Source organism: Crinia signifera, chromosome 4, assembly GCF_055691185.1.
Source record: "Crinia signifera chromosome 4, ASM5569118v1, whole genome shotgun sequence".
Taxonomy (NCBI): domain Eukaryota; kingdom Metazoa; phylum Chordata; class Amphibia; order Anura; family Myobatrachidae; genus Crinia; species Crinia signifera.
In genome coordinates this window covers 314,946,991-314,959,408 of record NC_139220.1, presented here as the reverse complement: position 1 = coordinate 314,959,408, position 12,418 = coordinate 314,946,991, and the positions used below count along the sequence as shown (strand labels likewise).

Genomic DNA, 12,418 nt, shown 5'->3' with positions numbered 1-12,418 from the left:
ATTTATTTATTAGCAGTTTCTTATATTTTTTACATTATTATTATTATTTTATAATACTGATATATTGTAAATTACAGAAATATTTTAACACAGTCATCGTTTTTTTTTTTTTCTTCAATTTAAAAAAATATGGATGACCATCATCAACATTCAGGATCCAAAGCACATGTATAATGATTTCCTTTGATGTTTGGCACTGGTCACCTTAGTTCTTCCCCAACAATTGTCTTTTTGAGTTCATGTTGGGGTGGAACAGAATGACGTAACATTTGGGAGCAAACATGAAACAAAGCATGGCAAAGGTAGAGGACAGTATTGCAAACACCTCCATGGCTGCCGTATATTTCCCACTGGTGCTGATCGAGGCCGGGATGTAGGACACCCAGACCGTGAGGAAGGCCAGCATACTGAAGGTGATGAACTTGGCTTCATTGAAGCTACCAGGAAGTTGTCTGGCCAAGAAAGCAACAAAAAAGCTGGCAAGTCCAAGTAGACCTAGATACCCTATGGTACCCCAAAAGGCAGCAGGTGAGCCTTCATTGCATTCAACAATGAGGACTTCCGATTTTGTAATCACATTGTATTCAGGGAAAGGTGGCCACACGGACAACCATGTGACACTTATTAACAGTTGAACGAAGGTTGCCAGGCCAATAACTGTATATGACATTCGAGGACTTGCCCACTTCTTTAAATCGCTATTTGGTTTTATGGCCTTGAACGCACTCATAACCAGTAGGGTTTTGGCCAAGATGCATGAGAGACAAAGAGCAAAGGCCATGCCAAAAGTTACTTGACGCAAAAGACATTTCTCATGGTTTGGATAACCGATAAATGCGAGTGAACAAAGAAAGCAGATAGACATTGAGATGAGGAGAAGGCAACTGATGGAGAAATTGCTGGCGCGGACTATTGCTGTAGCCTTGTAATGGATGAGTAACCCAAGAATACCCAATGGAATAAGGGAAGAGGTGATACTGGCGGACACAAAAATGACACCTAAGGTTTCTTCATATGAGAGGTACTCAATGGGTTTTGGTATACACGCATCCCTTTGCCAACTTGGCCATTGATCCCACGGGCATCTGAAGCATTCATTTGAATCTAAATGGAAGCAAAAGCTAAGAGACAACTTCATATATATTAACAAAGTAAAACAAATGAAAGTCACTGAAACGGGTGCGCTCAAAAATTTAGAGAAGAAAATGGCAGATAGTGTAATACCATTTAATACAGTTTATTGTCTGTACACTATCTGCCATTTTCTTCTCTTAATTTTTGGGGAGAGTCGACTTCATCCAATATTCTACTCTAGAGGAGGCATATCCATTGATAGAGAGGGGGAGTCGTTGACTGATACAGCAGGCAATTATACTGAGGCGGAGAAGAGGAACTTTGATATTGAAGGAGGGAAGTATGGTATATACCCACCCACTTTATGGTTATCGTGATTAGGAGAAGAGGATCTTTTCACTATCAGAAGGGATGTATCACTCTTTAAAGCGCCAGTGGGGGGGACTCTCTATTCTGTCTTTTCAACTTCATATATATTGTAGGTTAATTCTGTGCAGTTATTAATTTGTATTATTATAAACTTACCGGTTTTATTGGTAATTTCTCCCAGAGGACAGAGGACACATTGAAAGCAGCAACTGGGTTTTCTAGTGACAGATGTCTTTCTGAAACCCGGCAGACAAGTCTCACTGCAGACAGAAATAGGGACCTACAGATAAAATATATATTCCAAGGAAATGTGTAAGTCACTTATGAAATGGAAACAGGAGTCTTATATTATTAACATTCACATTGTTGCGTTCATTTTCTAGAAAATTTTGAGTATATACTGTATATCAGTACCACCACCTTTCACAATAACACCTCATATGAAATAGAGGGAAAGAAAGGTCTCCAACGTGGAAAATTGTTTCACATTTATTGTATACAATTGTTTATACAGAACATTATATCTTCTTAAAAGATGTTAAACAATGCAGAGTGATTATTTCAATAAAATAGATGCTTGATATCCCTACACGTTTCATCTTGAAGACTTCATCAGGCAAAGACTCAAAGCAAATTAATTATTGGGTTTAATAACTTCTTTTTGATGCTTGATAACCCTACGCGTTTCATCTTGAAGACTTCATCAGAGGAAGACTCAAAGCAAATTATTTATTGGGTTTAATGACTTATTTTTAATAAAGGGTTCTTCATTCATATAAAATTCAAACAAATCCCACAGAGTCGGTAAAAATAAGAAAAGGTAAATGAACTATGGAAAATTCCAAACAAAGTTTTTTTTCTGCGGGTTGGAGATCACATGTATCTCCTCCAGAACAGATGTCATAATATATATCTATATGGTAATGTTGTATTTGGGAGATCTATTTGTCCCAGCTTTGTTAATGTCTGTGGTTGCAAAACCGACTACTGTATATAGTTGTTTTAAGCTTTGGTAAAATGCAGTTAAGGGGTTCTGGGGCTATGGATGGAGGGAAAGGACTGGCTCCATCTATAAGGACTATTTTGGATCTTCATGTTTTCAGCCAGAGAACAGTTATTTAGAAATTGGTCTGCTAAAGGAGTTTCAGGGTTTTTACTCAGTGTCTCACTACCTGAGGGAACAGGCATCCGGCTTGTTTGGAGACACCATGATTTACTAACCATGAGTACTGTGCATACATATGCAGCCATTCTCCCTCTTGCCACCAGCACCCCATATTTCAGTAGCTGTCAGATGCTGGCGTCAAGGGAGAGAACAAACGGGGACGCACGAGCATCTCACACGCTTGCACCTCCCATTGTTGAGAATGGGGCACACAAGTGTCTGACGTGCACAAGCCTCATTCTGTCGGACACTGGCGGACATCAAGATGGGGCAGCTCAGATGAGAGCAGCCCCATCTATATGTCTATTCAAGTGGTAGAGGTATTATGTCCTTCTATTTATTTAGAGAGGGAATCTGTTTTTTTAGTTATAGCCCGGGTGGGATACTGGGGTATTTGTACATTTTATATTTTTTTAGTTTATTCCGCTTGTACATATATTCAATAATATAACCTTGGTACAGGTTATTTTTCCACTCATTGTAGTCCCCATACTTGACTAAGCATTTGTTACAATGGTACACCAAGTCATCTATCCCAGCATAGAAGAAATCAGTGTCAAGCCCCAAAAGTACGGACATTATGGCGTGCTGATATTCACCATTGGTTGTTGATTAACCCAGGTGCTACTTCAATGGTCCAAAGACATGGAAATCACCCAGTGCTAGGTCACCATTGTCCTCCCATTATCAAAGGTGGTGCACCAAACCCACCATCACCATTTTTAAAGACCTCCTGTTGTGGGAAAAAAATCCAGTCCATCCTTTCCTCCGACACTAATCCTTACCAGATGACTATCTGTAGCCCACTTTATAGCACTTGTATTCACAGTTAAGGCTGATGTGTCATAATTTCCAACAGTGACCTGTCTCATGTTACTGCCTGGACTCAGTTGCCAGTTGACGATATCGTACACAGGAGGCGGGTCCCCGTTGTGATCGAAGAACATGTCCTTGCCGCCGCTCAGTTTTATGCGGACTTTCTTCATGTATTGTAAAACCTGCGGAAAGAGTGCAAAGACGATATGGAGGAGATTTAGCAAATCTTGGAAGGAGATACAATGTAGTTGGTCATAGCAACCAGTCAGCTACTAACTGTCATTTTTCTAGTAAAGCCTGATTGGTTAGAAGCTGATCGCTTGGTATAGCCAATTGCTACAGTTTGTTTATCTCTGTAGAATCATCAAAAATCATCATCGTCTTTTACCTGCCATGGTTTCAAGTCCCAGATGTCTGAGCAGCTTTGGTTTGTGACAAGACAGTTCCGTGGTTTGCCCATGTTCAGGTCATGCAAAGCACTAGCTATCATCAACACTGCACTGTATAGAGTATATACAATTCTCATGCTGGAGAACTGGTTAATGTACACTTGGAAATGCTCCACCTTATCTTCCTCCGTGCAGTTTCTTGATGGCCTCTCTCTGGGGAATGTAACATTATCAAGGTCTAAAAATGCACACCCGACACTTTCTTCCCAAAACATCCAGTTCCAAGCACTTTCTGGTAGCTCAAGAGGATTTACATGGTCAAGGTATTCATGGAAACCTGGAATATCTCCGTGGTGAAATGCAAAACCTATGCTTCCTTCAAGAATCTTGGAGTAATTCTCAGAAGAAAAGAGTGAAGTGGTTGACCAAGCTTCGCTTGCCACCCATGTCTTCCCAGTCACATTTCTTCTTAAAAGCTCACCAAGTAGAGGTAAAAGGTAGAAATTGCTGGAGAAGACAACCACAACTTGGGCTGTTGAATCTTTAATAACTTGAGCTATGTAAGAAATGTTGTAATTTGGTTTACTGATCTGAATGTACTCTGTAAATGCCACACATGCCCCAGATGTAAGAAGTTCTTGCTTGATAACTTGAATACCCTCTTGCCCATAGTCATTTTCTAGTGCCACCAACCCAATCCAAGTCCAACCAAAATGTAATGCAAGCTGGGCCAGACCTTTTGACTGGTAGGCGTCACTTGGCACAGTCCGGAAGAAGGAGGGGAACTGTGTCTTGTCACTCAAGAGGGAACTGGTTGAGAAGTGGCTAATCTGTTGGTTTAATAATACAAGTATAATATTTTAATAAAAGTATCAATAAGTAGTTTTCAAAAACACAGTCACCAACTATCAGGCCCATGTGGTAGAAACTGATGTTTTGGTTCATTTGTTCTTGAATATGCACACCTGATAAATATTCTTTTATTATATAAAGACCCTTTATATTATGTTGTGTATGGAGAAACATGGGAAATGTAGTCATTTAGAGTAGTTTATAGCAATGCCATTATACAGATGGAGCGCCTGTCAGCTATCCTGCCAGCTCGCCATGGTGATGGTTCTGTCGGAGTTGGTGGATGGAGAATGGTGATGATGTGCGATCATCTCACTCGCGCTCACGTCCCACCTGCTGGGTGGCAGGTGCATCCCTGACCGTCTTCACCTCAGGGAGCGGCCAGTGAGCCGGGAGACAGCGGGTGGCAGTGGGCAGTGAGCGGGGGACAGGGCTGCACAGGGCTTCCAGGAATGGGGTGCACGTGTGTCTCATGCGCGCGCATCCCCTTCCTGGCGTGAGGTGGCCGACGGTGATAATGATTGCTTCGCCAGGAGCCGCTCTAATGAGAGCAGCTCCATCTGCAATTCTTCATAGAGTTTATTGTGAATTCGCTTCATCTACTCTGAGCAGATAACAAGTTGGGGAGAATCCCTATTTTGGCGTAATAATGGCCCTTATTCAAATCTGTACAAATTTGTTCTCAAAATGGGCAAAACCATGTGCACTGCAGGCAGGGCAGATGTAAAATGTGCAGAGAGAATTAGATTTGGGTGAGTTATTTTGTTTCTGTGCAGGGTAAATACTGACTGCTTTATTTTTTACACTGCAATTTAGAATAAAGTTTCAACACACCCCACCCAAATGTAACTCTCTCTGTACTCGTTACATCTGCCCCACCTGCAGTGGACATGGTTTTGCCCATGTTGAGAACAAATTTGCACTGCGATCAGATCTGAATAAGGGCCAATGTTGGGACTTGGGGCCCACTTTAGAACTGTTGGTTCAGGTCCGAATTCGGCCCCGTCTCTGATGGTGGGGGTCTGTGCATGCACATAGGCACTAATGCGCGTGTGGAATCCCCCCGCAGCAAACGCCTTCGGTGGGATATTTACTTTTTGATTGACAGGCAGGAGGCGTTTCAGGGTGGACATCCAGTGTTTCACAAAAACGGTGGGCGCGCCCATAGAAACGCTGGGCAGTCCCCTGCGAACGGAGCGTTCCCAGCCTACTCGGGGTGGCAGATAATATTACATGACATCAGCGGCCACCCCCAACGCGCAGAGGACCGTTCAACTGAAAGGTAAGTCCTGACTTACTTTCGGCAGTGAACAGATGAAAAATCATTTAATGGTCAGTAAATATCGAAGGATTTATTTTCTGCGGGACACATACGAGCGGATGTGTAAGTGTACACATCTGCTCGCAGCCTAGCGAGGGGATTCGGGCAGCAGGGTGGGGGTGCATTCATCGGCGCAGTGTTAAACTTCTAGCTAAGTTCTGAAAATACGCAACCTAGCGAGCAGGAATGAATCGACCCCTTGCCCACTCCCCTTAATGACTAATTAAGCACTAATTTTAATTATGCAGAGGCGCACAAGCAAAGTTTGTAGCAGCGCTGGGTATAAAAATAGACTATGTGCGCCGCTGGAGGAAAGTAAATGGAGTGGCCCGATAACTGGAACTTGGTGTCCTCTCACACAGGTGGCCAGAAGTGGAATCAGCCACCGGAGGAGTCCACAGTATTGGTCCCAAGTTGGAGCCAGAGGTATTGGAACAAAGTCCTTCAAGGTCCACAATAGGCAGCGTTGGATATAATAGGCACTGGAGAGCACTGGAGGTCAAAGGCTGGAGGCACTGACGCGTTTCGCTTCTTGCAGTAGCTTTATCAAAGGTGTCTTATGGGGTTGCTGGTCTGAGTATAAATACCCTCCCTAATGGGCAATTAGTCAGCATGTGTGTATCAATCGCTTGCATAATTATAATACTCATTTAAAAGAATTAAGATATGGAGACAGACGTATATATAGTAAGTAACATATAGTAGTAATAGGTAATAAATTTGAAAAGCATAAATCTTTATAGAAGGAAGAATATTTAAATCCAAGGTCACTTCCTGGTTCACATCACGTGACCGTCATCATTATTATGTACCAATTAATGTAAAAAGGGAAGTTTTCTATACAATTGCCCATTAGGGAGGGTAGTTATACTCAGACCAGCAACCACATAGGACACCTTTGAAAAAGCTACTGCAGGTAGTGAAACGCGTCAGTGCCTCCAGCCTTTCACCTCCAGGGCTCTCCAGTGCCTATTATATCCAATGCTGCCTATTGTGGACCTTGCCGGACTCCTCCGGTGGCTTATTCCACTTCTGGCCACCTGTGTGAGAGGACGCCAAGTTCCAGTTATCGGGACACTCCATTTACTTTCCTCCAGTGGCTACCAAAGGATCTACGTATAGCTAGTGAGGACTGAGCCCAATCGGGGACTGTAATTCACCCAATAACGTTGATATTACCCACATTTGGTAAAGGGCACTTACCTTGTGACTTTTCTTCCACACAGGCCCACTGGAAATTCCCTTATTATTTACCCTAGGAGAGTGAAAGCCTCTATATTTTATTCATTTTATTAATTGTTTATTTTTATTATAAATTGTATTTTTCAGACAAGTGATGAATTGTTGTTCTAGTAAAGGATAATTTATTAACCTACTGTATCAATCACTTGCACATCTTCTGTTTTTATACCCAGCCCTGCTACACACTTTGCTTGTGTGCCTCTGCATGTTTTTCCTCTTTTAGTGGGGACTGATTACCCCCATTTTTAGCAGGTGCTTCTTGAAAACCAGCCCCTGTCTAGGCACCCGAATATGTTCTTTTCAATTAACCAATAATGAAATGTCAGTTTTCCTATGTTACTTTAACATTTTGGGGGTACAGGCTGATCTTCCCGTTTTCACCTGCACTTTTTGCTGATTAACACATTACAGGTCACCCGTTTTCCCAAAGATAGGTTGAAAAACGGAAGCGTGCGTACCCGCGAATAGTGGCTTATTCGGGTGATAAGTGTGATCATTTCACCCACGATCATTGGTCGGGTTATCGCTGCTAATAGGATTTCCCCCGCATATACCGCAGGGTTACCTACCTGGAAAGGGGGGCAGCCCTCCCGCATTGCCATCCATCTCCCACAAACTGTTCCTCGGCGGGGGTCCATGGGTCAAATCACGCAATTGCTGCATTTTTGCACTACCCCCCGCAGTGCAATGCCTGAAATACCGGCGCCAGAGAGGAGCCAAAAATTTGGCAACTATGGTATACCTTAGCACAAATAAATGATGCCTTTTGGAACATCTACTTTACATTATCACATATGGAGCAATGGTGGGGTCTCACATCTACTGTATAATAAAGGTCCTGTGAACATGGCGATATGGATTGTTCCGTAGCTGACGGAGAAACTCAGTCCGTCAATAACTTTAACAAATATGTTTGCTGGATTTTTGGTTTTAAAAATCATCTTGCCTTTAGATAATGACACAGAGTAGTCAGATATCTTCTAAGCCGGACAAATGTTTTATTTGGTGGTTTAAATGAATAAATGAGTAAGATCCCCTCCGGTGCTGCTGCTGCTGGTCCCCGCCGCCACCGCCACCTACTTGTTCCAAATCCCGATCACCGCCAGAGAACCGGTGCATGAGCAGTAGCCTCTATAGGCTGCTTCAGGAGCAGGCACGTAGAATGGTATACGTCCCCAGTTCCAGCACATGTGCAGTATCATTAACAGAACTGCGCAGGTGCAGAACCCATTTTTTAGGGGCTGCCCCGCAGTTGCACATAGAAAGACATCCGAGAGGGAGGGAGAACCTCCCAATTGGACTTCCTTTGGTGACTGGCAGGTTGGACTTTGAATAGAAAGTCACTGCCAGTCACAGTGCAGCCTCACAGACTGCATCTGGCTTCACACATTGGCGGATTCTATGCAACCCATAGGTAAAATTCGCCACTGAATAAGACTTTTAAAATAAAATATAATGAAATCTATTGTCCCAGCATACTGTAGATTGCATTTCATTATACTTTCACCAGTAGTGATAATCCATGTTAAATACCCCAGACACTGCACCCCACAGCTGGCAATCATTGGGGGAAATTAAATTGTTTTGGGCATCTTATTTACCTATCTAGACAGGACTGTTTAAATTACCAAATATTCAATGGTTATTTAGACACACATACATATTGTGCATGTTACACCCAAACAGGCAAGGTTTAGCCGCGCAAAATAGCTAATAGCTAATTCCATCAAATATCTTGTCTTAGGCATCCAAACTACAGTTGCAACATACAGTAGTGCCAAGTTGCACCCATTTTTTCACGCACTTCAGGCGGTGTGACCTCCGTGGCTGAAGGAGACCCAAATGGTAGAACAGTTGAATTGCTGCTGGTGGGCGCCATCTAGTGGCAGCAGTGATAAAAACAACCTAATTCTATCCTTTGAGGATTAGGAGATTTTGCCAAGTAAACAAAGATTGTAGCTTAAAAAAAAAAATGGAAAAACTCTCCCAAAATCTATCACGTTCTAAATTTCACACCCATTACATTTATAATGTGACAGGTGGGGGTGTTCGACGGGGCCCATCCAGCATTTCTATGGGTGCGCCCACTGTTTTTTAGGCCTGCTGCCCCTGTCTACTTGGGGGGCAGCAAATATATGCAGCCTAGTGAGCAGGCCTGAATTACCCCATAAGTGACTAGTAGCAATAAAAATGAGGTAATACATAAAGCATTTAATGCACGATATATTGACGATGTTATCTCCTGGTATCAGCACATGATAGATTTCAGCAGTAATCCCCATTGGTATTATTATTATTATAATTTTATTTATAAGGCGCCACAAGTGTTTCGCAGCACCGTACAAAGGAACAATACAGGGAGACAAAACTTGGCATAACATTGAATAAATAACAAAAATACAGTACAAATAAAGAGCACCACAGTTCAATACACATTACAGCTTAAATGTAAGTAGTGAGGACCTAATCAACATACAACTAGAGGCTTGAGGCCAATGATGGAGATGAGTATGAAGATGGTCACTGAGTGTTGGAGTAAAGGAGAGCTGTGAGTGAAATCTGAAGAGAAGTGGGCTTTGACAACAGGAGGGAAGAGGGCCCTACTCGGAGGAGCTTACAATCTAGTAGGAAGGGGAGACAGACAGATTACAAGAGGTGCAAGCAAGGGGGTGGTGGTTAGATAGCAGGATGTAAACAGGCAAGGGGTCAGAGAACCAGCTGGTTTATGCAGTGGAAGGGTACGCTTTGATGAATAGGTGAGTTTTCAGTGCCCGTTTGAAGCTTTGCAAGGTCGGGGAGAGTCTAATGGAGCGAGGGAGTGCGTTCCACTGAAGAGGTGCAGCACGGGCAAAGTCCTGTACTCTAGCATGGGAAGCAGTGATCAGGGTGGAGGAAAGACGACAGTCATCAGCTGACCGTAGAGGGCGGGAGGGTGTATGAATGGAGATGAGGTTAGAGATATATGGAGCAATGGAATTAGAGATGGCCCTGTATGTGAGTGTGAGGTGTTTGAAGAGGATTCTGTAGGGGAATGGAAGCCAGTGCAGATATTGTTGAAGGGGAGTGGCAGAGTTAGAGCGGCGGGAGAGGAAGATAAGCCTGGCTGCAGCATTGAGGACAGATTGGAGAGGAGCTAGTTGGGATTGATCGAGGCCAGTTAGAAGAGCATTACAGTAGTCAAGCCGTGAGATGACTAAGATGGTAAGATGATGGTAAGATCTTTATCTAATCTAAAATAGGAGAGGAAACAATAAAGGATGAAGTGTTGCAAATATTTATTCGGTTTATATTATGTGAATCTGTGAACTTGGATTCAGACAAAGGGACAACCTCTGCAGAAGAGCCGCTGAGGTCAGGACTGGCTGGGAGTAATGTCTCTTACTTGTGTATACCTGCCCAGCCCAAGGATATGAGCCATGAGTATGGAGTACGTGGAGGTAGAATGGCCGATGACCGCAGCCAACCTTTCCTCATCTCGGCATCGGAAATTAGGGATCGCTTTGTGCGTTCCCGTCAGCATCCAAAGAGTTCCTTCTATTTCCCGGTGAAGAGCAGAGCAAGAATCATAGATCTTGAAGCCCAGGGTGATGTTTGGGAGAACGTCTGGGCTGAGATTGATCTTCTTTGTGGCAAACTTTACCACGTGTACCTGAAGGAAGGTTTCCAATGACAGTCTGCAAAGGAGCAAATGATAATTAGAATTCATGCAACAGAACAACAAACCAGACATCACCAAGAGCTGCCTTGAAAATCCTGAAAATCGAATTAATGCTTAAATAGTGCAAACACAACGGGGCTCATTCAAACCCGTTTGTTTGGGTCGTAATTAGTCCCTGGCAATATTCAGGGTTTGCGGAATGAACGGCTTCAGTGAGTTTCACACTCGCCGCTCTGTTCACTGGGAAGGGAGGGCCGGAGGCAGGCAGGGGGTGGGCACAGGGGTATGTTTAGCATTTTTGTGGGCATGCCCACAAAAATGGTGGGTGTGCCCTTGAAACCGCTGGGCGTACCCCTGCGAACGCAGCCGGGTCGATGTCATCACTTGCTGGCATGATAGTGGATCCAATCGCATGCGAGCTAGCAGACTCCAGGCGGCGGGGGTGGGTGTTCAGCGGGTGGTGGTCAGCGTTTACCTGTACTCTGGGCTGCGAGTATACGCCGCCTAGGGAACCTGTCTGAATCAGGCCCAAAGTACCATATACAATGCAGTTTCTTACTTTCTACATATGGCTTGTCCTGGTTTTTCTGTGAATAGAATTTTGGGGTACACTTTCCCAACGTGGAGGGGCAAGATTGCTCCAATAGAAATCCCCCCACTTGCGGAAATGCCGGTTAACTCAGGGGTGTCCAAAGTGCAGCCTGGACCGACGGAACAGCAGGTCGGAACGAGGTAATGCAGAATGAGCTGCCATAAGGTCTTGTATATGAGGATTAGTGACCTGAAACCAAAGTGAAAAATGAAGATGTTTTACACAGTATACAATGTCATATTTTTACACAGTATCTTAAAGTGAAAAATGAAGATGTTTTACACAGTATACAATGGCACAATCTCACACAGTATCTGATGCAGTCACAGCGAATAACCCTGAATCAATGCTCATTGTATGTCTTTTCACACATATTGCTGACATTACCACTATGGGGGGAATTCAATAAGCCATGGTTGATTGCCACGTGCTAAGTGATCACCTGTGTCAGTGGGGTTAACAGATTTTTTCATGCATTCTGTATATTAATGTCTCTTACCCCATGTTAATTCTCATTAGGATAGGCCCGATTCTGACCTGTTTGGAATGCAGCCACGCAGAACGCCCCGCCCCCTCTCTGCCCAGAGTCCACTTGCTAGCATGAAAGCAGATGGGTTCACATCCACATCCGCCTGCATGCGGCCTAACGGAAGACCAATCATTCGATGGTCGCTCCCCATCGAATGACTTCTCTTCCGTTCGGTAATAAAAATCATCGAAGACTGACTTTTACTTTGGCCGGATATAGTCGAATTTGGGGTGGGCGCTGACGTTCTGTGACCCCAAGCAGGCACAGGGTTACGCCCAGCTTTTCATGGGTGCACCCACCGCTTTTGTGGGTATGGCCATAAAATGCTGGGCTTACCCCTGCACCCACCCCCTGCCCCCCCCCTTCCCGGAACGAATGTGAAACTCGTCCAATCCGTTCGCAAATTCGGCC

The 12,418-nt window shown here is 43.8% G+C and overlaps 1 protein-coding gene across 1 annotated transcript; it reads right to left on the bottom strand.

Moving 5' to 3' along the window:
- Positions 1–205: 205 nt before the first annotated feature.
- LOC146073344 (extracellular calcium-sensing receptor-like) lies at positions 206–11,982 on the bottom strand. Its single transcript, XM_083180520.1, has 6 exons — positions 11,978–11,982; positions 10,611–10,902; positions 4,275–4,643; positions 3,394–3,606; positions 1,600–1,723; positions 206–1,104 (listed from the first exon to the last, which is right to left on the bottom strand). Exons 1-6 carry the CDS (start codon positions 11,980–11,982, stop codon positions 206–208), a joined length of 1,902 nt encoding a protein of 633 aa, XP_083036646.1.
- Between the last annotated feature and the right edge of the window lie 436 nt (positions 11,983–12,418).